The sequence below is a fragment of the Sturnira hondurensis genome, unplaced genomic scaffold (assembly GCF_014824575.4).
Source record: "Sturnira hondurensis isolate 20B ecotype Veracruz unplaced genomic scaffold, ASM1482457v3 Scaffold0015596, whole genome shotgun sequence".
NCBI classification, from domain to species: Eukaryota; Metazoa; Chordata; class Mammalia; order Chiroptera; family Phyllostomidae; genus Sturnira; species Sturnira hondurensis.
Window position 1 is genome coordinate 18,601,402 of NW_028088227.1, and position 25,973 is coordinate 18,627,374.

Genomic DNA, 25,973 nt, shown 5'->3' on the forward strand with positions numbered 1-25,973 from the left:
CAGTTGGTAAATGGGCAAAGTACCTGAACAGACACTTCTTCAAGGAGGATGTATAGAAGGCCCAGAAACATATGAAAGGATGCTCAGCATCACTAGCCATCAGAAAGATGCAAATTAAAACCACAATGAGATACTACTTCACAGTGGTCAGAGGGGCCATCATAACCAAATCAGGAAGCAACAAATGCTGAAAAGGTTGGGGAGAAAAAGGAACCCTAGTGCACTGTTGGTGGGAATGCAGACTGGTGCACCCACTGTGGAAAACAGTATGGAATTTCTTCAGAAAACTATTAGTGATACTGCCTTTTGACCCTGCAATTTTCCACTGCTGGGATTGTGCCTTAAGAATCCTGAAACACCAATTCAAAAGAACCTATGCACCCCAATGTTCATAGCAGCACAATTTACAATAGCCAAGTGCTGGAAGGAACCTAAGTGCCCATCAGTAAATGAGTGGATCAAAAAGCAATGATACATTTACATAATGGAATACTACATAGCAGAAAGAAGGAGAGTGCTCCTACCTCCTTTTGTGACCGCATGGATGGAACTGGAGAACATTATGCTAAGTGAAATAAGCCAGGTGGTAAAAGACAAATACCATATGATCTCACCTATAAGTGGAACCTAATCAACAAAACAAACAAGGAAGCAAAAATATAACCAGAGACACTGAAATAAAGAACAAACTAACAGTAACCAGAGCTGAAAGGGGAAGGTGATACTGGGGGAAAGAATGGGAAGGGTATCAAGGACATGTATAAAGGACCCGTGGACAAAGCCAAAGAGGAGTAGGATTGAGGGTGGGAGGTGGGGGTGAGTAGATGAGAGTGGTTGGGAGAAAATGGAGACAACTGTACTTGAACAACAAGAAAAATTAAAAAAATGAAACATGCAATTCCTGACTATTTAGTCAGGGGCACTGACCTCTTTTCCTTTAGACTATTAAATGAAAAATGGACAACAGCCAACACACACACACAAAATGAAGTTAGAATTGTTGTGGCTTCTTTTTGTAGTCAAGTAACTATTGTTTATATTAATTAAATGATCATGACAAAGGGACAGTATATAAATATTATATTATATTGCTTTACAGATGCTCCCAAGTTCATATCAAACCAAACAATTTATTACTCTTGGGAAGGAAATCCTATAAATATAAGCTGTGATGTGAAATCTAATCCACCAGCATCAGTCCATTGGAGAAGAGAGAAATTAGTCTTGCCAGCTAAAAACACCACTAATTTAAAGACATATAGCGCGGGGAAAAAGATGATATTGGAGGTAAGTCTTCAAGTATATATATCAATAAATTGTGGTATTTTAGCCATTATTTACTATTTTATAATATGTTTAAAGATCTTAATATATAAATACAATAACATGTTTATACATGAAATATATATAAACCTATTATATATATTTTACATTTATTTACTTAAAAGGAAGTTTTATGCATTTGAATTATGGCTCATTAATGATTAATCTCTCCCTATTTACAAGGAAGTATGAGTGCAAGGAAAAAGCCATTATTTTTCATAAGTTTATTTTTGGAAAATAAAAACAATTATATGAGGGGAAAGATGAGGGATATAATTTGTCAGCTCTTGAGGCAAATTTTCAGTTTAGTGTTGGTTCTGTGGTGACACTTTCTTCTCCTTAGATTGGTGTATTTAAATGTCATATGCTGGCTACATTTTACAAGTTCCTAAAAAAAAAACAGATTTACTTGTTGAATGCCTCATTTTATTTTATTTTTATAATTAACAATGGTAGATCATTGTTTTGTACTGCTGAGTAATTGGCCTTTAAATTCTGTTTGAATACAGTACCTTTTATTTATTTATTTATTACAGATTTGGTGTGTATGTCAATTTTCCAATTTTTTTTGTCTATGACCATGATCATTAGCCCTTCCAAGTTATGATCCTTTCAGAACAATTGGGAATGATCTTCATTACAACAGTCTTATATAGCTGAACAGATGCTACCTCCTCCCACAAAATCATTGTGCATTGTTCCAGTCCCCTTTCCTTCCCGACCTGGGCCTTACCACTGTTTCTTCACCCACCCTGTGGTCCTAGAAACCTTGGAAGTCCCCATGTTGACGCCCAACCTAGTGCAGACACTAGATCAGCAGAGAGCACTAATTATTTTTTTAAATGTATGATTTAAAGTACCATCTGATAATGTGCACTGCATGGACTTAAAGATATCTTCATTGGTGCCGTATTAGCTTTTCTACCTGGCAGTTGGACTTAGTGGAACATTGGCTGATAAAAGACTTTAGCCATCACTTTCCCAAGCATTTGGATAAGGACACTTCATCTAAATCAATTTAAATTGGTTTCTTTGTAACTCCGTTAGAACTAGCTATTGGCAGATTGGCACAGAGGTCAATTTCACAAAGACATTTGGTCCGATTTAGCCTAAATTTTAGGAGTTTAACCATAGTTAAAAATCAATGTTGCATTTAACTGCTTTGGGGCAATATACTGGTGAGCTCTGGCATCCAAAACACAAGACTAGGTGGCTTAAACAACAGAAACATTTTACCCCCTAAAAATTTCTGGAGAATGGGAGTCTAAAATCAAAGTGACAGAGTCAATGGATTATGATAGAACCTCTCACCTTGGTTTTCTTATTGTTCCCTCTAGCCCTGCCCTCACCTTACCTTTACTCTGATTCTCCTTAAAGAACTTACCTCTAAACATAGTCATATTACAGTTCAACATACACATTTTATGGGGGTTGGGGGAAAGTCCGTCGATAAGAGGTAGATTTAAGTTCATGTTTCAAATCTGTAATTTCTGCTTTACTTTATCTTGCTGATTTTCAGTTTCTGGGACAGCTCCATTATCAAGGTCAAGCAACAATTTATAAATCTGGCCTTTAAATGTTTCATTCATTTAAGGCTTCCATGTTACGTAATCTTCTCCCTAAATCACATTCTTCCTCACCCCAAAGTGAGAACTAAGCAATTTTTGTTTAATTTGTATATAGCCAGGTAATCTTTGTGTTGAAGTATTAATATTGAGCATATATATTTTTGTGTTCATCATTTCTAATCATTGAATTTAAATCCTAAATAAATCATAAAAATGAGTAACTAAAACAACTTAAAAACTAGATAAAAATAGAATACAACAAGAAAAATAATAGGTACTAAATTGCATTACTAGCATACATAATTGGTTGGTATAGTACATTATTATTACTTTTTTGTTTAGTGATTATTGAGTAGTAACCTATTCAATAATTCAATTGTTAATGCTTAAGAAAATATATAATAAAATGTAGGAAAAAATCAAGTTTACAGTTAATCGTAAGTGGCCAATAATAAATTTCTTAAACTGATTTTTATAGATGTTTCCTTTTCTTTGATTAAATATATATTTTAACTTTTAACTGTATGAATTGTAAAGTATATAACAATCTAGAACTCCTTTGGATTAGAGTTCATAAATGCATCTCTAAAGGTCATCTAAACTATTTTTTAAAAATATTCCTGAGTATCCCATGAGATAATAAGACAAATTTTCAGTACAAAAACTGATGCAGTAAGTTTCTAGTAGGATGCTTAGAATAATACTCTTCATTGAATAATGTGTGTTGTCGTTGCTTGTCTGGAGTAAAGATGCTATTACATAAATGTTTTTGTCACCATGGAATACATAGAGAAAATCTAGTTTTGAGGTATAGGAAAAAGACTAGCAAGCTTTTTTACTAACATTATACTCTCTGCTTAGACTTTGATATTTAAAACTGGATTTGTTGCTGTATTCTATTTTGCCAAAGCTCAACATCCTAAGTAAACTTGAATTATTTTAATTGCATATTAAAATACGTAGAAGTGTGTCTTAAGTGGATGTTCCTAACATTCCCTGGATAAATGTCAGCACTCATTTGCACATGTAAAACATTTAAATAGTTTTAAATTGCTGCTTTATTCTATACCTTTTTATTATCTGATATTTTTATTGTTGTTCAATTAAAGTGTCCCAATTTTCCCCCATTACTCTCCCCTGCCCTATCTACCCCCACCTTCCACATTCAACCCTCCCTCCATTGTCTTTGTCCATGAGTCCTTTATACAAGTCCTTTATACAAGGACTCCTGGACAAAGACAGGAGTGGTTTGACAACCTTTTTTCCCTTCTTTCCCCCATTACACCCCTCCACCCTCCCTTGTGGTCACTGTCACTTTTTCATTTCTGTGTCTCTGGTTCTGTCTTGCTTACTTCTTTGTTTTGCTGATTAGGTTCCACTTATAGGTGAGATCATATGGTATTTGCTTTTCACTGCCTGGCTTATTCCACTCAGCATAATGCATTATTTGGTACTTGGATAACACTTTCTGTTGATTTATCGTTCTAAGATTAGCTATCAACCCACTGTTAGATTTTACTTTCATGTTGCATTCCTAGAATACACTAAATGTGCTGCCAGGCACATGATTTGGCCCAGGTATGTCTAGATCTGTGTGTCTGTGCATGTCTTTAATATGTTCTACTAGGGGTAGTTTCTGTGTTTGTTAGTAATACATCATGGCAAAGGAATTATTTGTTTATGATTTAACTGTAAAGCTTTTATCTTTCATATGTGAGTAAACAGAGATTTAAAAAAACAGGTCTTTAAAAAATTGTTCCAATGAAAATTAATAAGTTTAAATCACTTTATTAATCTTGAGGAGGGGTGCAATAGTGGCAATTTTTGTTAGGGCCGACCTGACTCTGTGTTGTATTGATTCAGTACATATTCTTTCTTATAGAATTTACAATACCTTTCTCATATGCCTGAAAAATGAGGACATTTTGGGGGTCAGATTCCTTTCTCACTAGTAAAATTATTTTAGGATTAAATTAGCCTGGTTTATTAAAAGCTGAATGTAAGAAAAATGAATATTTACTAGCTTAAGAGTGATTATATAGGAGCTGTTAAAACTTCTAATCCTTAAACTGATGCTCTATGCCTAGATGGGCAGCTGACTAGAAAATGAATGACACAGCTTTTTTATGCTCTTTCACAAAGACCATCTTCAGTGGACCTCAAAATTGCTCTTTTAGTTAATAGCCACCCATTACCGCAAAATGATTTTTCCCCCTTTTGGGACAGAGTTGAAATTAACATCATCTCTTGTTGTAAGCACATTCTATTTAATAATAGTTACTTGGGTTGAAAATTTTATGTATTACTCTCATCAAAACTCTTTTCTGAATTGATACTTCAGAATTTCAGTACATTAAAATTACAAGGTTGGTCCCAGTGTTCAGCAATAGAGTCCCAGGAGGTTAACTTAATTATGGATTTCAAATGTGTAAGGATCGAGGTCAGCTATGATCTCCATAAAAGGAAAGAGAATGATAGGGATGGAACAGAAATGGAGGCATACCGTTAATAGATATTAAGATAACATGCCTGTCTGCAGGGATGGCTACGCAGGGGCAGGGTTTTCATGCAAAATACCTTCCAGGAAAGTTTTCTCTAAAGATTTTATTTATTTATTTTTAGAGAGATGGAATTGGCCTGCAATCCAGGCATATGCCCTGATGGGGATTTGAACCAGTGACGTTTAGATTTGTGGAATGATGCCTAACCCCCTGAGCCACACCAGTCAGGGCCTTGGAATTAATCTTAACCCTTCAGTAATATTTTATGTTAAGTTATATTATAAGTGGAAGATATCTGCTATATTTTGAGCCTCTCTTGAGCTTTAATTCTGCCTAATCTTAGGTTAAAAAAGAGTAAACAAAGAGTTAATACTTGTGGTACAAGTTCCTTGTTTTCAAGTTCATCTGTGTCGTGATAGCAGAATATATATTTTTAAAACTGTCTACTACTTTTGAGCTTTACACATATAAATGACCAATGAATTTTCTATTCAATAGATATAAACAAAATAATGACAGTAACCTACTTAATCTATTGATAGATAAACTGTACTCACCTGATCCTGTGAATAGTATAATTCCATGGATAACATCTTAATAGGGTTTATATTACTCAGTATATTCACTTAATAGAGGAAAACAAAGCTATGTCAAGGAATTTTGAATAATTAAACATACATGAAGATGGTAGGCATGCTAGATTCTGTTTTAAAACTTCTGTGATATTGTTTTAAAATTGTGAACATGGTATTATTTTAATTATTGTAGATTGCACCTACATCTGACAATGACTTTGGACGCTATAATTGCACAGCTACTAATCGTATAGGAACAAGATTTCAAGAATACATTCTTGCTTTGGCTGGTAAGTATAACACAACAATTTCTGAAGTCTCATAGAATATTTATGTAAGCAAATAGATTTTGCACTTTAATAAGTCATGATTCAGGCTATTATTCTAAAAATGAGTAAGTGCTTAAAAACTTGGAATAGCTGTTATCTGACATGTAGTGAGGACAGAGAATATATTTACTAATAAAAACAGATTTTAAATCCTGATTCTAATTTCTTCAACTTTATAAGTAGAATATTTATGGAAGAATCAGGAAACATATCTTAAGAAATCAAATTATACTTTAAGTACAGTAAGAATTCAATCAAAAATTCAAAATAGAAGACATCTTGGAAGGCAGTTAATGAAAACAAATATATTTAAAATTTTTAACTAGAAAGTATAAATAATAAACTTAATTTTAAGACAAATAGAAAATGCATGGTTATATGCCTTTTTCTAAGTCTCATTTTTATATGTAAAAACATTTTTGTTCTTCCTCTAAAATTGAAAGATATAGGAATAACATGTAGAGTAAAATTTATTTTAATGAGAAGTCCAGCTATGATTTAGTTATTTGTATTGTCTATATAACATATATATATATATACATATACAAATACATATATATATATATTTATAGAATTCACCATTATGTTATATAGCACTGACTAGAAATTTGGAAATATTCATACTTTATACTTTGTGCATCTCAGATGATGGAAAGATTTGATTTGTTGCCTTCTAAGATTAGGTAGATAAATATTAGAAAACCAATGCTATATTTTAATGTAATAAATAGCCTCCATGAAAATATTTTAAAACATTTTCTAAGTAGGGTTCTTATGCACCACTATAATTTTATATCATTATGAAAATATTTTTTACTATGAAAATACATTTTCAAAAGTAATATCATTAGTAGTAAAGGTAAAAAGAAATTAAAGCTCATAATATGAAAATTATTATGTAACTCTAAAACCTGTTACTGTCCAATTTAAGCTTCATTATAATGGGAAAAAAGAGAGAGAATGGGATGTGTTAAAGCATTTTAGGGAAGAAAGCCAGAAGGTAAAGAATTAGAGTTGAGACAAGAGGAGAGGAGGAAGGGAAGGGAGAATTCAGGGAAGGAAGAAAATAAGCTAATATTTATTATCTACCATGAAGTCATTAGAAATCAATCTCAGTGAAAAATATGGCCAGAAGACTCTGTATTTAGGCATATGAAAAAAAAACATTATATAGGCAAATTCAATTTTAGGAAAATGAAATGTGTTGAGTTGCATCAAAATCCACTGATAATAAGTTGAAGCATTGTTTATACTGATAAGAAATATTTACTACTCATTTTAATTTTGAACCTCAGAAAATCAAACAAATTTTCTTGTAATTAATATGAAATTTTATAAATAATAATTATATATGATCAACATGTATATATAACACATTATATTAATACTAGTACACATATACACTTTTTATACAAATGATGCAGTCTCCTATTTAGTTAAATTTAGATTAATGACTAAAATGTATTTTGTTTTTAAGAGCTGTAATTCTAGAAAAATTATAAGAAAATAGAACATCATATTGGTGAAATTTAAACAATCTTATAAAATAACCTGAAAATATTGAATGTCTGTGCACTTTCTACTGCACATTACTTACTGTAGCACTTCTCATGAAAACTATATTTGATACCTAGCTTTTAATGCAGGTGTGAAATTAGTGGACATCCCTCTTTCCAGCCATGAAAAAGAGGAAGTGTGCATTCAAGCTAAGAGTTACAATGTTGTTGGAAATAGTTTTTGAATAATACAGTTCTCTTAAGATTTCAAAAGTTTTGACCAATACAGGGTAAAATTTTGTTTGTAGAAAGTGTTGATTCAACTGGCATTTTTATAATGATAGAAAAATTAGTAGACACTGAGACTTAGATAAAAGACATATGTTTAAATCATCAACTTTTATAAATATGTTTACATAACTTTATGGGAAATAAGACCATTCACATATGTATTTGATAGCCATTTTTTACATTAACTTTTTACCAAAGTATGAAATATAAGTACGGAAACAGAGAAAAGACAGAGAGAGAAAATTTTAAAAAATAATTTGTCATGATTTAATGCACCTTGTAGGTGATAAGTCTTACTTTGTAGCTAGGAGATATACTTCCTTGTCTAATTTAAATCTTTATCTTGGAGAAAATTAAAAATGTAAAACACATAGAGGTAATTTCAGTTGCAACCATGTAATTACCGATTATAATTCCTCCCTCACAGCTTTCCACTGCCCACAGATAGTGATCTGAGAAGGCATTCTGTATATTTGTATGTGTATATTTTAAAGAAGCTTTTCGTAAAAGGCCTGAACTTCTGAAGTTCATCAAATGATTTTATTAATAATTTTCTTCACTTTTAAAATTTATTTCATTGTTGTTATATCAATGTTTCGTCTTAAACTTTTATTTTTAACCTCAATATGACGATCCTACCATTGCTTCTTCAACTGACACCCTTTTCTGACAAAGCCACCTTTCCCTGGGCAGTTTTAGGGCAGGGACTGTGCTGTGAACCATCAGCAGGAACACACCCAGCACTGATATGGGGGAGACCTCCCGGCTAACGAGGGTTTCAGTGCTCCACCAGCCATTCTGAGGTCTCCCTGGTGAGAATCTTGTGAGGACTAAGGTAGGAAACGCATTTAAAGCAACAGCACACGATTGTGCTCAACAGATGTTAGCTAGCCACTATTATGGCCAAATTACAGTTCGTGATGGTCACTTTCATTTGGGATCGGAGTCAATTTGTTACTGTCTCTTTAAATACAATAGGTACATTTAGGCATTGTGGATCCACAGGTAATAAAACTGGATAATGCTAAAATGACCTCAGTTATTCTGTACACTATGTGTATGTTAAATAATACAAAAGTTCACTTCATTTTGTCGCTTCCATTTTCCTTCCAATGTTTTGTTCTACATCTTTCCCACAAAAACTGCTGTTCAGTGCTATGCTTGATGGTTGATTTTTTTAAAAACCTCAGTTCAGGACTCTGTACTTAGCCCATTTAATCTCACCTTGTCAGTTTGGGCTCATCTTTTTAACCTACTAAGACCCTGTCAAATTCAATGTTTCAGCTCTCTTTCCAAGATTGATTTAATCCACAAATATCATGAAAAAGTCATCTGTATTTTCACCTAAGTCATGGATAAGCCTATACAACTCATTTTTTTAGAATCATGACCTGCTTAGAGGTTAAGCTGGGTCAATTGAACAAAATTCTGTAGATATGGAATGATAATCCACCTTCTTGTCCTGTACCCATACCAGAACAAGTATTTTATCCAATACATGTTCCACAAAATTGGAAAGCAGGTTAAACTTAGTTCATTTGTAGACAATTTCTCAAATGAACGTAAAAGCAGGTTTCTTTTACATGATCAGTTTTGTTATTTGGTTTTGAAAAATCTGTCTTGTTCTCTTTTCGGAAACTATAAGGCACATTCTGTGTGTCTTCAGAAACTATGGCATCCCCTTAATTTTGTAATCCACATGCTCCTGCAAGTGGAATTAGACTAGCTAAATGTTATTTTCAAGGAATCTGTGATGTCATCAATTCCTAAGAATCTGTTAATTCATTCACTTTGCAATTATAAGTTTGCAAGTTTCTGGTAGGTGCCAGGAACTGTTCCTGAGTTTGGAAATTTGAAAATGAATACTGTATGTCACTTGATCATTACAAATAAGAGTGAAATAGAAAAAGGTTTCAACAGGGGTTTGAATCATATGGCTGGGGACATAAAATGCAATTCTGATTGGATTTCTTGGGAAAAGCTTCCAATAGGTATCGGCTTTTTTCTTTCGGTTTTATGTTATATTGGTTTCAGGTGTATAGCATAATGGCTAGACGATTATATGCTTTACATAGTTTTCCCCTCAAGACAGGTATCAACTCTTGAGTTGAGGCTGAAAGAATGAGCAGAAACAGGTTCAGTGATGTAGAAAAGGCAAGATGGGAAAAACCGCAGCAACTGCACAGACATTCCACGCTGTGAAGAGAAGGGGGTGGTGAGGAGAGGAGGCATCTGGTGGAGAACTGGCTGGTGATGCTGTGTGAAGGGATTGGTGGTGGTGATGTGAATGCAGAAGTAGTGAGAGATCTAACTATAGATCTTAAAAAACATTCATCATGTTTACATTATTTTATATCAAGTATACAGCAAGGGAAATTTGGAGTTTTCCATCATAAAGCAGCCAGGTCCATTTATCATGAACAACCATCTTGGGAGCATTGTAGAGATTGATTTCATCACAGCCAATTTCCATACTTCTGTCCATAACCCAAAGTATGTAAAGGTAAACTCAAATATCCTAAAATAATCTTCATTATTGCAGACAGGAGCTCTCTTCCCAGATTATCTTTCTTCTTTAAATAGTCAAAGCATATCTCCTCTTTGTATTTTCTATTTTCTTCCCCTAATTTATATTTTTAATTTTAATATTTTATGTATACCCAAAATAGAACTTAGTATCTTTTTAACTTTATTGTTTAATTAAAGTTTACTTTCATTATTATTTTTGCATTAGTTTCAGGTGCATACCATAGTGGTTAGAAAATCATATACTTTACAAAGTGTTCCCCCAGTACTTCCTGTACCTACCCAGCACAATACATATTTATTACAATAAAATTAACTATATTCCCCCTGCTAAACTTTATATCCCAATGACTATTTTGTAACAACAAATGTGTACTTCTTGATTCCTTTAACTTTTTCACCCAATCCCACAATCACCTCTGCCCCATCCCTTTGGCAACTTTTAATTTGAGTCATTTTTTTTCCTTTAAGTCTTTGGTTAAACATTATTTTTTATCAAAAATATTCTTTTTCACCTAATTCAAAATTGCAACACTACAACTATTCTTTTCATTTCCACCTAAAATAATCTCTCTTCCTGGGTTAATTCTGACCAGTGCTAATAGTAATTTATATATTACATTAGTTTTTTTGTAATTAAAATATATCTTGAATAAGAGGAGTGATTATTGTCTTATGTTTATTCCAGAACATAAAAAGTTGTCCGGCTCATAGGAGATTTACATGAATTATTAATATATGACCAGTGTGTTTTCTTTGATTTGCTTATGAGTCGTAGTTGAAGTGGCCCATTAATGATGATATACTGAAATACATGATTTTTGAGAAGACTTGGGTGTGTATGAGGAAATAATTTCCTTTGATACCTCTGGAGTGAGGAGTACTTTATTGGGCAATATTAGAGGCAAAATGCTGTAATCAAGACATATTTCTAGAGTACTTTAGTTTGATTGGCAGACATAAAAATATATGAACAAATAAAGTTAAAAACAATTATTCAGCCCTGGCTTGTGTAGCTCAGTGGATTGAGCATGGGCCTGTGAAGCAAAGGGTCACTGGTTCGATTCCCAGTCAGGACACATCATTGGGTTGCAGGCCAGTCCCCAGTGGAGGACACATGAGAGGCAACCACACACTGATGTTTCTCTCCCACTCTTTCTCCTGTCCCCTCTCTCTAATAAATAAATAAAATTTTAAAAAATAATTATTCCTAAAGTTAGTATAACTACTTATGAGGACAATTTTTTAAACATATCTGATCATATGTTGAGAAAAGATCAATGAAGTACTTATTTAAATTTGGGAATTGGAAAAACCTAGAGGGGTAGTAAAAGAAGAATGCATTTACAGGGTTTCAGAGGTGTTTCCAATTGGCTATAAGATTAAGGTCATTATGCTAAGTGAAATAAACCAGACAGTGAAAGAAAAATATTGTGTAATCTCACCTTTAACAGGAATCTAATCAACAAAACAAACAAGCAAGAAAAGTAGAGCCAAAGACGTTGAAATTGAGAGCAGGGTGACAGTGATCAGAAGGGGGGAGGGAGGGGATAAAGGGGGGAAAGGGTGAAGGCTTTACAGGAACAATTATAAAGGACACATGGACATCAAGAGAGGGGTGGGAATGGGGGAGAGAGGTGGGGAGGGTTGGGGTGGTGGGGAGAGGTGGGGGAAAGACAGAATATTGTACTTGAACATCAATTTTAAACAATGATAAAGGAAAAAGGACTCATGAAAAAAAGATGAAGGTCACAATGACATAGGAAAATATATCTAAAATATTACTGGAAATAAGATGGCCACTCAGAACATTGTTCCTCTACCCTTTACCTGATAAAATAATCGTCCAAACAGACTTTCTATGTTTTCACATTTATACTCTGATCAAACGGTGACTTCATAGATGTATGTAAATATCAAAGTGTTTGTCAACATACACTGGCAGCCTGTTGAAAGAAGGGATAATTGAGGGCATTTGTGAATGCCCATTGAGTTTTATCCATCAACTTATCCTCACCACAGTAACTTTAATGTTGGTATTACCATTACCATTTGGCTTATGAGGAAACTGAGACCCAAAGTTTCCTTGGGTCTCAGTTTCCCAAAGTTTTCATTTGTACTGGGTCATACAACAACTTCATAGACCGGTCCTAGGACAAGCATACATTTCTAAGCTAACCCTCAACATTCTTATCCATTATCTATCATTTGATTAAAACGTTGATACATTTCAATGGATACAAAATGATGTAAATGAAGGAGCATGGTTATCAGCGAGGACAGCCCAAACTGTAAAGACTAACATTTACTAAGTATTTAGTGTGTGTATTTCAGGTTTTGTTTTGAGATCTCTATCATACTTGATACTCAAAGCAGCTCTAGCAGTGGACACCATTTTAATCTCCATTTTAGAGATGAAGTGGTGAAAGATTAAGGAACTCATTCAAGGGGGCTAGTTGACTAAAGGAACCAGGGTAGACTTTGGATCCCTGCCTTCTGATGACACATAGCCAAGGCTCTTTGTCCAGCTCTGTATTGGGACTAGTAAACATGGGGAGAAAAGTAAATGAAGAAATACATATTTTCACAATTCTTCTATTTTTTTTTCATTTAGTATGGGAGGTGGCATTCATTAAGTATTGAAATTGGAAGGTGCTAAGAAGTAGTTTGGGAAAATATGCTAACAATGATGGAAGCATTGTTTATGAAATGTAATAATGAAACATTGGGCTATGTTTGATAGGTTTTTACAATATGATCTTGTTTACAATATGATACCCAGTGAGGTTAGATAACTCAGGATCTTGAAAGCCAGAGTGAAAAGTCTAAGTTGGCTGTTTGAAGGAGAGGAAGTACCCCAACTCCGGGAAGTGACGTGATTAGAGTGGTGCTTTAGAAAGATTGATTCTGCATTTGTACACTATATGGATTGAAATTTGGTGGGATGTCCAATAGAAAAGGAAGCTGAGAGCCACAAAGGGCATTAAAGGCAGAGGCAGAAAGGCCCTGGGCTTGTGAATTAACAGTGAAAACAGGAAGGAAGAAATGGATACAATAATTGTGATACAGGAAAGATGAAAATAACTTTGAGAGGAATAGCAATGCCTATGAGAGAATACATTTCTCCAAGGAGGAATATGGTCATAAAACAACTGAGAAAGTACAGAGAAGAGGTGTAGATGTTAATTCTAGGCATATCAGATATTATTCCCTTTCATGTGTTCTATATCTTTCTATATTTTTAATTGCTGAAACACATATTTAATTAAATCATATATTTCCTGAGGACTGAGTATTTTCTAGTCACTTTTCTCAATGGTATACGTACATATGTATGTGTGCATGTGTACATATGTAATAATTTACTAGTCATGAAATCAGAATGTTAAAAAATGTTTAGGAACAATACTAGATCTGCAAATCATAAGCATACCTTTTCTTTTAGTCAGATAACAGAAAGAAGTGGCCAAGACAAAAATCAATATAAATGACAAGCCAGGGTAATGGTCAGGAGCTCTGAATATAGACTATCTGGATAGAAAAAGATTCCCACTGGCCCAAGGTGTTGGTGATGGCACCACAGGGCTAAGGAAAAAAGTTTCTTATTTCTGTAGCGGTGTACCAGGTAGAGGTGCACAGCTTAGCGAATGATGCATACCTCTGTGGACAGTGTAAGAACCAAGGATCATGTGCAAGGCCTATTGTCAAAGGTGGGATCGGAAAGGGAATTACACGTTCCTCTCCTTCCCCATTAATTAACACCTTTCCTTTTGAAATGTATAGTCAAATGGAAGATGATCATTGCTGCGATATCTGCTTTGACCTGGTCGACATTACAGACTCACTCAGCATGTGGTAAAGGATTGGCAGTCTGTTAAAATCAACCTGTGTGTGTTTGAACTTGTTCCTCTTCTGAAAACTTGAGATCAAGCTTGGAGATGAAAATAGCCCACGGTTATAAGTGAGGGGTGAAAGAAACATGAAAACCATGATAATATTTAAGTGTTACAACTTAAATAGATGATTTTCAGTAATTTACTTTTTAATTTCCAGATAAGATTTAAATAGGAAGGTAACTTTAGGATGCATTGGTATTCTACACATTTATTTCTAAAGCTCAATGTTATAACACAATGCACTTCACAAGATCATCAAATAATTTACTCTTACTAATAAGAGCATAAATATACACTACTGCATTTTTTACAACATCCATGCCCAAAATGCCATAAACATGCCTTCCAGGATCTCACCTGGTACCACTTGTAAGGCATATTTTATGTGACCTGTTGTCCTCTCTTTCGACTCTAACAAAGACAGCACATTTGACTCTTGAGAACCATGAACTTTTATATGAATGTTTGATTGTATCTGAATGGAAGTCACTGCATTATTTTCTTTTCCTTTTAAAGATTTTATTTATTTATCTTTAGAGGGGAAGGGAAGGAAAAAGGGAGAGAAATATCAATGTATGGTTGCCTCTCATGCATCCTCTGCTGGGAACTGGCCTGCCACCCAGACGTGTGCCCTGACTGGGAATCCAACTGCGATCCTTTGGTTTGCAGGCCCGCACTTGATCCACTGAGCTACACCAGCCAGGGCACTGCATTATTTTTGAGCCAGATTTTTTCTTATTCTTGTAAGGTTAATTCTAGAGATAACATTTACTTATATACTTACATGATATGTAATGTATATTATATGCCATTGAGATGGCTCTAACGCCCGGTGACCCTACCAATGAGGGACGCCCGCAGTGTCCTGTCCTCACCAGCCCTGCTCAGCTCCTGCAGCTCATGCCTATGGCTCTTTTAATGGAATCATCTCATATTTGGTCTCTCTTTTTCCGATGCCTTTTCCTCCACCAACATTATCGTCTTTGGCAAAGAACCCTGCCCTTCATGATGTTCTCCAAGAAGGACAACTTCAATATTGTCACTTTTGCCTCCAGCGATGATGTCTCAGGCTTAATTTGCCATGGAACCCACTTGTTTATTTTCTGCACTCAGGGTATCTTTATGACTGTTCTCCAGCACCATATTTCAAATAAATCAAAATTTTTCCTACCAGTCTTCTTCACTGTTTTTCAAATCTGTACAGAGTAATTGGGAATAAGAGAGTGTGAACAACCATCCTAACCATGGTCCCTAATGCTACCTCCTTGTTCTGGTCGTCTTTCCTAACACTTCCATTGCTGACCGTCCATGTCTCAATCTCCTCTTGGTTTCTTAATTACATGTAAATTTTGCAATGTTATGATTAGTCTGTCTGTGATTTGGGAGAGAAACAGCAAAAGATCGAGAGACATAAAAAGATATTTTGAATGTTTAATGGGCCTCTGATTCTTCATGCTTCTAGAGGTTTTATTAATTTCCTTAGTGAGACTTTCTTATCTCTAATTTTCTCCCTGTGCTCTTCTGGCCTTTCTGATAACATTTTATAAAGTTTTGTATGCTAGAAAAGAAAATAAAGTTCCACTCAGGATAACTTATTGAGCTTGAAATAATGTGAGTAGTGGATTGATAACAAACACACACACACAAGAGCAATTTTACAGTGGCTTTTTAAATTCAGGAATTAAAAGTTAAATATCTCAAAAAAAGGTTTATTTTAATTGAATAATACCTACATAAAATTAGGTGTTGGTTTGAAGTTTTATTTAGTTCATAATAGCATTTTCTCTAAACTTAACAATTGCCCTAAAATTATCAGGATAATTTTAATGAAAAATAAAACAAAGATCAAATTTTCACAAAAGATAATTATTTATATTAATGGTTCTAAGTCTTTTTTTAGTTCTTATTATGCCCTAATTATACCTGTGTTCCCTCCCCATCCTCTTTCTCATAAGCTTGTTTTCTTTGAAAGCAAATAAAATGCTTATATTGTGTAGAGAAGGCAGAAGTAAAATTATTTTCTCAATAAATGGAATTTGATATTGAATGTTTCACTGTTTTCTTGGTGTAGTGGTAATGTTGACTAGTCTGTACTTTCTTGCAAATTAAACAGGTCACTCAGCAGTTTATGCAAGCTTTGTAATTCAAATTATTAAGTGTACAGGCAATGTCATTCCTTTATTTCTAATTCTCAGAATTCCATAAGTATTTTTTCAGAAAGTTGTATCACATGGCTCTTAATCACATTTTATTTATTCACTTAAATATTTTCAAAAATATACATTTTTATTTAACAGTTTTATTAAACTCGTCAGTGTGATGCTGGTTAACAAAGTTATACAGGTTTTGGGTGCACAATCCTACAACACACCATCTGTATTGTGGCCGTCTATACTACTAAGACTACATTTTCTTTATGACTGTTGCTTTGTAGATGTGCCATCCAGCCCCTATGGAGTGAAGACTATAGAGTTGTCACAAACCACAGCCAAGATTTCTTTCAATAAGCCGGATTCCCATGGAGGTGTACCTATCCATCACTATCAGGTGGATGTCAAGGAAGTGGCATCAGAAACCTGGAAAATAGTGCGCTCCCATGGAGTTCAAAGTGAGTCAATCATTTCAAAGGGTGTTGGTTCATTCAAGCTGATCTTAAATATACCTGTGTGGTTAGCTTTTTATCCTCTTTCAAGGTGTACTTTTTTTCATTTAATGTGGTAAGGTCAGGAAGACATTTCCATTGCTGCATTCTTTTTGAGAATACTGTAATTTTAAAAAGAGTGGGAGCTCCTTCTTTTTTTCTGCTGCATAGAATTCCATTGTGTAAATGTACCATAGCTTTTGATCCATTCATTCATTGACTGATGGGCACCTAGGTTGTTGCTTCCAACATTTGGCTATTGTAAATTGTGCGGCAGCAGAAAGAAAGAAGGAGATCCTGCCTTTGCAACAGCATGCATGGAACTGGAAAGCAGTATGCTGAGTGAAATAAGCCAGGTTGTGAAAGACAGATACCACATGATCTCACCTTTAACATGAACCTAAACAACCAAACAAAGAAGCAAGCAAAGTATAACCAAAGACACTGAAATAGAGAACAGGCTGACAGGGACCAGAGGGGAGAGGGGAGCGAATTTCAGGGGAAAAGGGGAAGGGTTTACAGGAACAAGTATAAAGGACCCATGGACAAAAACTAGAGGTGGTGGAAATGGGAGGGAGGTGGGGGGCACTGGGGGGTGCTGGGATGGGAGTAAAAGACATAAAACTACTTGAACAACAATTAAAATAATTTTTAAAAGAGTGGGAAAGTTTGCTTTTTTAGCAAAGATGGATGATTTTAGAAAAATCAACAAAGTTTAATTCTTGGGGGGAAAAGATAGTATTTGAAATGTAGGTGGTGAAAAGCTAAATTCTCACATGTGAGATTAGGTGACTGAATATTATGAAATGTGTGTTTTCACTTATTAATAGTATTTCCACCATTAGTAGGCATGAAAGCAATAGTGTAATATGGGTTACATATGTATTCATGAAGTCATCTATACAAATTCGTCTGCCTGCTAAAATTCATTTCAAAATTGTTTTAAAAACTCAAATTGTACTACCAATTATGACATTTGTACAATAGAAGTAGTTAACTTAGGCTGAAACAACATATAACTGTACTTGTTATTTATGTGGAATTTCATCATGTTGTGAAAATGTGATTTTTTTCTACTATAAGAAGACACTAAAGTAGAGAATAATAATAAATTACCAGATATAGACTTTCATTTGGGTCACAGAACTGCATTGAGAGGCCCCAAAGGATAGCATGAAATAGTAAGGAAATTACTGCTCCACAGTGGCGTCCTCTACGGGCCCTGCCTTAACCCTTGCAGGTGTGATAGGTGTAAGCTTTCTGTAAAAACCAAGAGCCATCTTGTGAAGAATTATGCTAGTGGAACACGGAGACAGAGAAGATGAAATCATTCTAGTCTCACCTGTGTTGGCACCTGCTTGTTTAGCTTTTGCTAAGAGTAAATACAGATTTGAGGTAGGAATTTTAGAAGTAGTAGCAATCAATCAATCATTACTTGTTTACCACATTCTAGAAATCATACTCCCAAACAGGCCTGCTCTTACAATGTCTTTAGTGATGAGAGATTTTCCATAGTAAATGTTCTTTGGAAACGTTCTACTTAGTTCAGGAAAAATAATTTATAAAGATAGCACTCAAAAAAAGAATAAATGAGTCAGTTCAAGGACTCTAGTAAAATAAATCATTATCCTAGATGCAGAAATAACATTTATGTTTAAGGGAAAAAATAAGAGAGTGCAGAAGGTTAAAGATAGAAAGAGAATATGAATTCTCTCTGATACTGCAGAACACCAAAAGTGGGTGCTTGATCACAACCATGAGGAAAAGTAATGTGAATTCTATACATTACAGAAATAACATCTGGCAAAATAACATCTGGCCAGCCCCAGCTGGTGTAGCTCAGTGGATTGGGCCTGCGAATCAAAAGATTGCAGTTCGATTCCCAGTCAGGGCACATACCTGGTTGCAGGCCAGTTTCTAGCAGGGGACACATGAGAGGCAACCATAGATTGATATTTCTCCCCCTTTCTCCTTCCCTTCCCCTCTAAAGATAAATAAATAAAATCTTTTAAAAAATAGTACTTCTATACCTAATCCACTGTGGGGGAGAAGGTTAATAGGCTCACAGAAGACTTTGTATAAAGTTGCAGCACTATGGATAATTTACAGTGTTCTTGGGTAGCCAACTTGGTATACTTTAAAAACTGACTTTCTACCCATGTGTCCATCTCTTAGAAGCACATTCCCATGCCTGTAAAACTGATATATAATAACTAGGGATATTCATTAATTTACAATGTAATATTACTGTCCCAGAAATTAGATATCTGGAGTGTACGCATATATGATAGGTGTATCCTTTACCTATAGGTATATTACATAGGAAAGAAAACATGCATAAGAAACTTTCTGGTGAATCTTGAGTATCAGTAAAGGAAATTGCGTGAAAATGGTATTTAATGTTTTCGGATTGGAATCGCTTGCCAATGAGACCAGAATGCTCAAAGTCTTGTGGCTAGGACTTCCTTACTTTTACGTGAGGAAAGTACCTCCATTAATAAGTTTTGTCTGTTTCCATGACTCACTCTTCCTTCACAGATATGTTACTATGTACCTTAAATCAGGTTATATAGTCTTGTGACCCTAACGATGGAATGATCTCAACTCAGTGTAGTACAAACATGATTTTTAAAAAGCAACCCATTCTTTCTGGGTCTCCCTTCTGGTTATATGACATCTTTGACAGATACTATAGATTTTTAACCATCTCAAGTAGAAGTGCATTTGGCTTTGTCTTGCACAGTTTAAAACCTATAAAATCCAATTCTGCACTTATATTTTATTTGATGGGCATAACATCTGTACTTTGTGCTAGGGAGTTGAAAGTTGGGAGGTGGTATGAACCACATCTTCTCTTGGGAAGACAAATGGAATCCAATAATTTTTTTTTTTTGGTGCTATGTAGTTCTCTTTGGATTTTCAGTGCTTTCATCAGTGTTTTCTGTGGGACAGATAGATCTAAGTACCTGTGGCCTGGAGGTGCAGGTGTAGAATGCAAACCAAAGTTTTAGCTGCCAGCAGTTCTTTCTCTCTCTCTCTCTTTCTCCCTCCCTCTCTCTCTGCCCATCTCCATCTCCATCTCTATCTCCATCTCCATCTCTCATCTTCCTGTCTCTGTTTGTGTCTGTGTTTCTAGCTCACACTTTTACTTCCTTGAAAGAGCTTTAAGGTTCTAGCTTTCTGTAAGGGTCCCAGCTCCTAATCTACCTGTGGTATCCTCTTTCTCTAGAGAAGATGTCCAAACCCAATCTTCTGTATCAGAGTTTTGGGTAGTACCCTTTGGGTGATTGAGTAACACTGGTGTTTTCAACGGGATTGCAATAACTGATGGAAAAACAATGACAAGGTCTCTCCAGCTGCAGGTGTCCTCATCTACTTCACTTTTAGTGTTTCACACTTTGTTGTCCTCTTCTATGAGATAATATGTGCATTTAAAAAGATTTTCAAAAAGTGGTGAGTGTACAATGGTGCATATACTTAGGAGACTTATTTTTGGCAACGGAGATGACTCTATTCCTAAAAAATCTGAAGACATATTTTAAACACATGTACATTTTGAATACTGAAGAAATGCTCATTTGTTTGCTGTTATAGTTTGTGCTAATCATTCATCTTAAAGTTTAAGAGGTTTTTAGAAACATAATTAAGTATTTTACTCATATCATTAAGGCATTTGTTAAAAGGTAGATTTAGGTTTAATTTATGGAAAGACAGGTGCATGTGGTCATAAACATTCTATTTACTATTTTTTGCCCTCCAAGTGGCTTTATTTATTTATTCTAATTTACTTGAGTTACTTGATATTCATTTCCTTTTCTTTATTTAATTTCCAGGTTTATTATGTACTATTCATGTAACAGCTTCTTATTGCTGCTATCACCACCTGGAAATAACTATCAACTCTTGCTTGATTGTGATGTCATTTAGTAAGAAAATTTTAGCGTAAATTTTTTGTTAGTAGATTCTGATTCAAAATAACATTAATTTCTTATGAATTTCATCTGCTTACTCTGTCCCTGGCCCTAGGTTTAGGGTGTAGTGGGTATCTGGACATAGTATCATTACATTCCTCTTTAAGTTTTAGCAGAAGCCTTGCTGATTATCCCAACAACTGATGTGACACAAATTAATTTCCAAAATCTGGAGAACAGTGAACAAATAAGATATTAACAGCACAAGCTATTTGAATATAGCATGTGAGTCATTCTGCCTTATAATTTTAAGTGAAAAACATGTATCAAGGCATAGCAAGAATTTTTGGTTGGGAGAGTTACATGACACATTAATTACCATATCATTTAACACCTTCTAAGTGTGTTCTAGACACCTCATTGGGCTCAAATGAAGAGAAAATAATAATCTTGCAAAGAACTAATAATTTTTAGCCTTCAAAATAAAAATGAAAATTAATATTTTAAAATATCAGGTTCTTTTTTAACAGAGAATAAAAACATTTCTCCCAAATAGCATAATCTGTTTCTTTTGATCTGTGAAAAGGTTAGCCAGTTGGAATCAGACATAGAAGTCCTTTCAATCTCACTCAAAATGATTAGATGTTCTGCTTTATTGTAACTGAGAGTTTAGTTGAATTATACCATATTTCTGAAAATAAGGGGGAGAATTTTTAATTGAAAATAACACCATTTTCTAACTGGAACTTTCATTGGAAACTTCAAATTCTTACAGATTTCACTCATTGAAGAAGGTAATGCTGACTGCAATTAGAAAGTAGCTATGCAATTGGATTTTTTCCAGTACTTTTGTTACATAGTTCCACTAAACTTTCAATGCAGCTTTGTTGAATGTAGCAATATGTATATTTTAATCTATTGATGGTAATTTTAACATTATGCTATTTAGTGTGTAAGCACTGTAATTAAGATTATGTGCATGCTTTATTATTACATATAATTCCAAACTTTCAATCTGGGTTTCCACTTTAGTAAAAGTTTTGTTTTAATTAAAATCTGGAGTGAATATCAATTTTTATGATAGATAGAGTCATTTTCAATTTTGTGGAGCAGTAGCATTCAACAAGCATTTATTCCAAGATTGTTGTCAAATGTAGATTTGGATTTACAAAATATACACCTGTGCCTGGTAAATCATCAAACTAATGGTGAAAAGAAGCTTAAATTGGAAGAGAGTGAAAATTAGTTGGTCAAATACTGAAAAACATTCCAGGGCAACTACAGAGAGGCTACTTCCTAATACCTTCCTTGGTCCTTAAGGGGTGCCCTAAACTCAGCGCTCTTAGAATGAAGAATCATCCTGACTTTGATTCTCCAAAACTGCAAGCTTGCTGTCTTTGCTATAGATTTGGACTGAGGGCTCCACATCAATAATGAAACGTGTGTTGAGTGTGTTACACATGTATGGACTTTCCTATCAATTCTGCTGTTAGAGGACCTAGTTACTTCTGTGTTCTAGTTTTTCTTGATGCTCTCCCATCTTCCCCAGCCCCCCACATTTTCTTTTACTTCAGCAGGCTTGGATATGGCCAACAAACAGTTCTTTCATATTATTTTCATCAGGTAAAGTTTAAATTTTTAAAACTGAACAGTAATGCTCTTTCTTAGTGAGATAGTTTTGGTAATTATTTTGTAATTTCCCTCTTGGGTTTGTATTAGAATTTCTTTTTTAAAATATTTTATTTATTTATCTTTAGAGAGGAAGAGAAGGAGAGAAATATCAATGTATGGTTGCCTCTCAGGAGTCCCCTGCTGGGAACTGGCCTGCAACCCAGGCATGTGCCCTGACTGGGAATCGAACCGCAATCATGTGGTTTGCAGGCCCGCGCTCAATCCACTGAGCTACACCAGCCAGGGCTGTTTTACTCTTTATTATTCACATAAGAAACTTACCAAGCATTTAGTGATCCTCTCCGGATGTGTATATTCAACAGTGAGAAGGAACCACCGCTAGGTACTATTTGGAAAGGCAGGACTTTTCAAGCACTGTGACAACAGGGGTTTCTCAGGTCCCCATAGCAAAGGTCTGAGAAATATCAGCTGGGTATAGATACATGTTTGAGGTTGTACAAAATTAGCAGCATGCTTGATTACCAGGGCTCTATGGAAAATCTGCTTGTGCACCTGCAGCACCCAGAATGTATACGTCCTCCGTCCAGTACATCAACTCCACACTCATGACAAAATGTCAGAGTCTAAAGCTTCTTTGGTTCAACTTTTCTAGATAATACACTTTCGTCTTATTGAGAGATGGCAGAGAAAACTATGCCTTCCCTTAAATGTGAGAAGACATAAGAGTACAATTATTCAAATGGGTCACATTCACCAGCTTTTTTTTGTTTTGTTTTGTTTTAATTTTTTTATTTAATTATTTTTCAAGTACAGTTTTCTATTACTCCCATCCCATCCCACTCCCATGCTCCCCCTTCCCTCCCATTTCCACCCTTCTCAGTTGTTGTCCATGTGTCCTTTATATTTGTTCCTCTAAATCCCTCCCCTATTTCCCCTGAAATTCCCTCCCCTCTTCCATTTGGTCACTGTCAGCCTGTCCTCTATTTCAGTGTCTTTGGTTATATTTCGCTTGCTTGTTTGTTTTGTTGTTTAGCTTCCTGTTAAAGGTGAGCTCATATGGTATTTGTCCTTCAACACCTGGCTTATTTCACTCAGCATAATGCTTTCCAGTTCCATCCATGCTGTTGCAAAAGGTAGGAGCTCCTTCTTTCTTTCTGCAGCATAAAATTCCATTGTGTGTATGTACCATAGTTTTTTGATCCATTCATTTACTGATAGGCACCTAGGTTGCTTCCAATTCTTGGCTATTGTAAATTGTGCTGCTATGAACATTGGGGTGCATATGTTCTTTGGGATTGGTGTTTTAGGGTTCTTAGTATACAATCCTAGCAGTGGAATTGCTGGGTCAAAAGGCATGTTCATTTTTAGTTTTCTAAGAAAATTCCATACTGTTTTCCATAATGATTGTACGAGTCTGCAATCCCACCAACAGTGGACCAGAGTCCCCTTTTCCCCACACCCTCTCCAACATTTGTTGTTTATTGCTTTGTTTATGATAGCCATTCTGACTGGTGTAAAGTGGTATCTCATTGTGGTTTTAATTTGCATCTCTCTAATAGCAAGTGATATTGAGCATCTCTTCACGTGTCTCTGGATCCTCTGTATGTCCTCCTTGGAGAAGGGTCTGTTCAAGTCCTTTCCCCATTTTTTAATTGGGTTAGTTGTCTTCTTAGAGTGAAGTCGTGTGAGTTCTTTGTATATTGTGGAGATTAAACCTTTGTCTGAGATATCATTGACAAATATGTTTTCCCATACAGTTGGTTGTCTTTTTATTTTAATACTGTTTTCTTTAGCCGCACAGAAGCTTTTTATTTTGAGGAGATCCCATTTGTTTATTCTTTCCTTTATATTCTTTGCTGTAGGGAACATATCAGTAAAAATGTTGCTGCATGAAATATCTGATATTTTCCTGCCAATGTTCTCCTCTAGGACTTTAATGGTGTCACAGCTTAGATTTAAGTCTTTTATCCACCTTGAATTTATTTTGGTGTATGATGTAAGTTCGTGCTCGATCACCAGCTTTTTTTTGTTCCCATCTTCTTACTTTTAAAATTCCCAAGACTTTACAGAGTTCTGTAAGTCTTATCAGTTTGTCCGTCCTTAGTATCTCATCTTTGAATACAGACACTTATTCTTTTTGATGTAATATTATATTTTTTATTCAGGCTTTTAGGATATTTAAAATAGAGTCCATGTTAAGCTGATGTGTTAATATATTGATAATTATAATATTGATAACCACAATTTTAGAAAAATTAGTATATCAATGATTCTTACTAATGATTAGTATTTATAACTTACTGTAGTCCCTGGTGTGTTGTATGACTTGTGGAGAAAAAAAAAGCCTCACATTTGTCTCAGAAACTAATTTAATTTACGCATTCACTGGGAACTTTAAGTACAAATTTAAGCTTCAAGACATGCAGTTTTTATCAGTAGGAGCCAGAATGATGACAGACATTGCATAAGGACACACTATAAGGTGGCATATATTATATAATATACAACTATGGGAAGAGATATTTCATAGGCTACTATGTAAGTAGTGCCAACTGAGATTATTCAACATGGAATCTCTGCCTATTGGTGTATCTGTTTACATTGCATAGGAGAATCTATTAGAATGTGCAAAATAGTCTAATATAACCAGAAATGTGGGGAAACCTACAACTTGATAATCACCTCAAAATTTTATTATTTAAAGATCTACTAATTATGCTATAGATTATAATTTATTCAACAGCTTCTGGATTCTTCATTGGTAATTGAGGAGTACAATGTGCATGTACAGTATTGTGTCTTTAAACACAGTATAGAATAATGTAGTAGGGCAAATATCTTTCTGTTAAACTCCCAACTCATTTTAGTAATGAAAATATACAGAATTGAGCTTCTTTTAATCTGAATTATAAAAGTAAAAGAGAAAGTAAATAATTGTCAGTGTAAACATTTTAATAAAGTTATTGCTTGTAAATATCTCTTCCATGGTGATTGTTGAGTATGAAACATTTTGCTTCTGTCATTACACTTAAAATACAGAGTAAAAATAGTAAGAATAAAAATCATGTTTTAACCTAAGTTAGAGTAAACCCATTCAAATATTCATTCTAAGATGTTTTGCCATATAATGATGTTACCTATGATGTGACTTTCCTAAATTTGGGGGGGGGGGGTTCTGTTTGTCATGGTGCCACTAAATAATAAAAGATAAGATCAATATATTTTTTAAAGATTTTATTCATTTGTTTTTAGAGGAGAAGAGAAAGAGAGAGGGAGATAAACAT

At 34.6% G+C, this 25,973-nt stretch overlaps 1 protein-coding gene across 1 annotated transcript in view; it reads left to right on the plus strand.

The window, feature by feature from the left end:
- Window positions 1-25,973, plus strand: part of NCAM2 (neural cell adhesion molecule 2) — a 237,798-nt gene that overhangs the window by 138,406 nt on the left and 73,419 nt on the right. Inside the window, exons 11-13 of the mRNA XM_037064838.1 lie at window positions 1,100-1,287; window positions 6,161-6,257; window positions 16,940-17,113. Coding sequence (XP_036920733.1) covers window positions 1,100-1,287; window positions 6,161-6,257; window positions 16,940-17,113 — 459 coding nt within the window. The remainder of the gene's footprint in view (window positions 1-1,099; window positions 1,288-6,160; window positions 6,258-16,939; window positions 17,114-25,973) is intronic.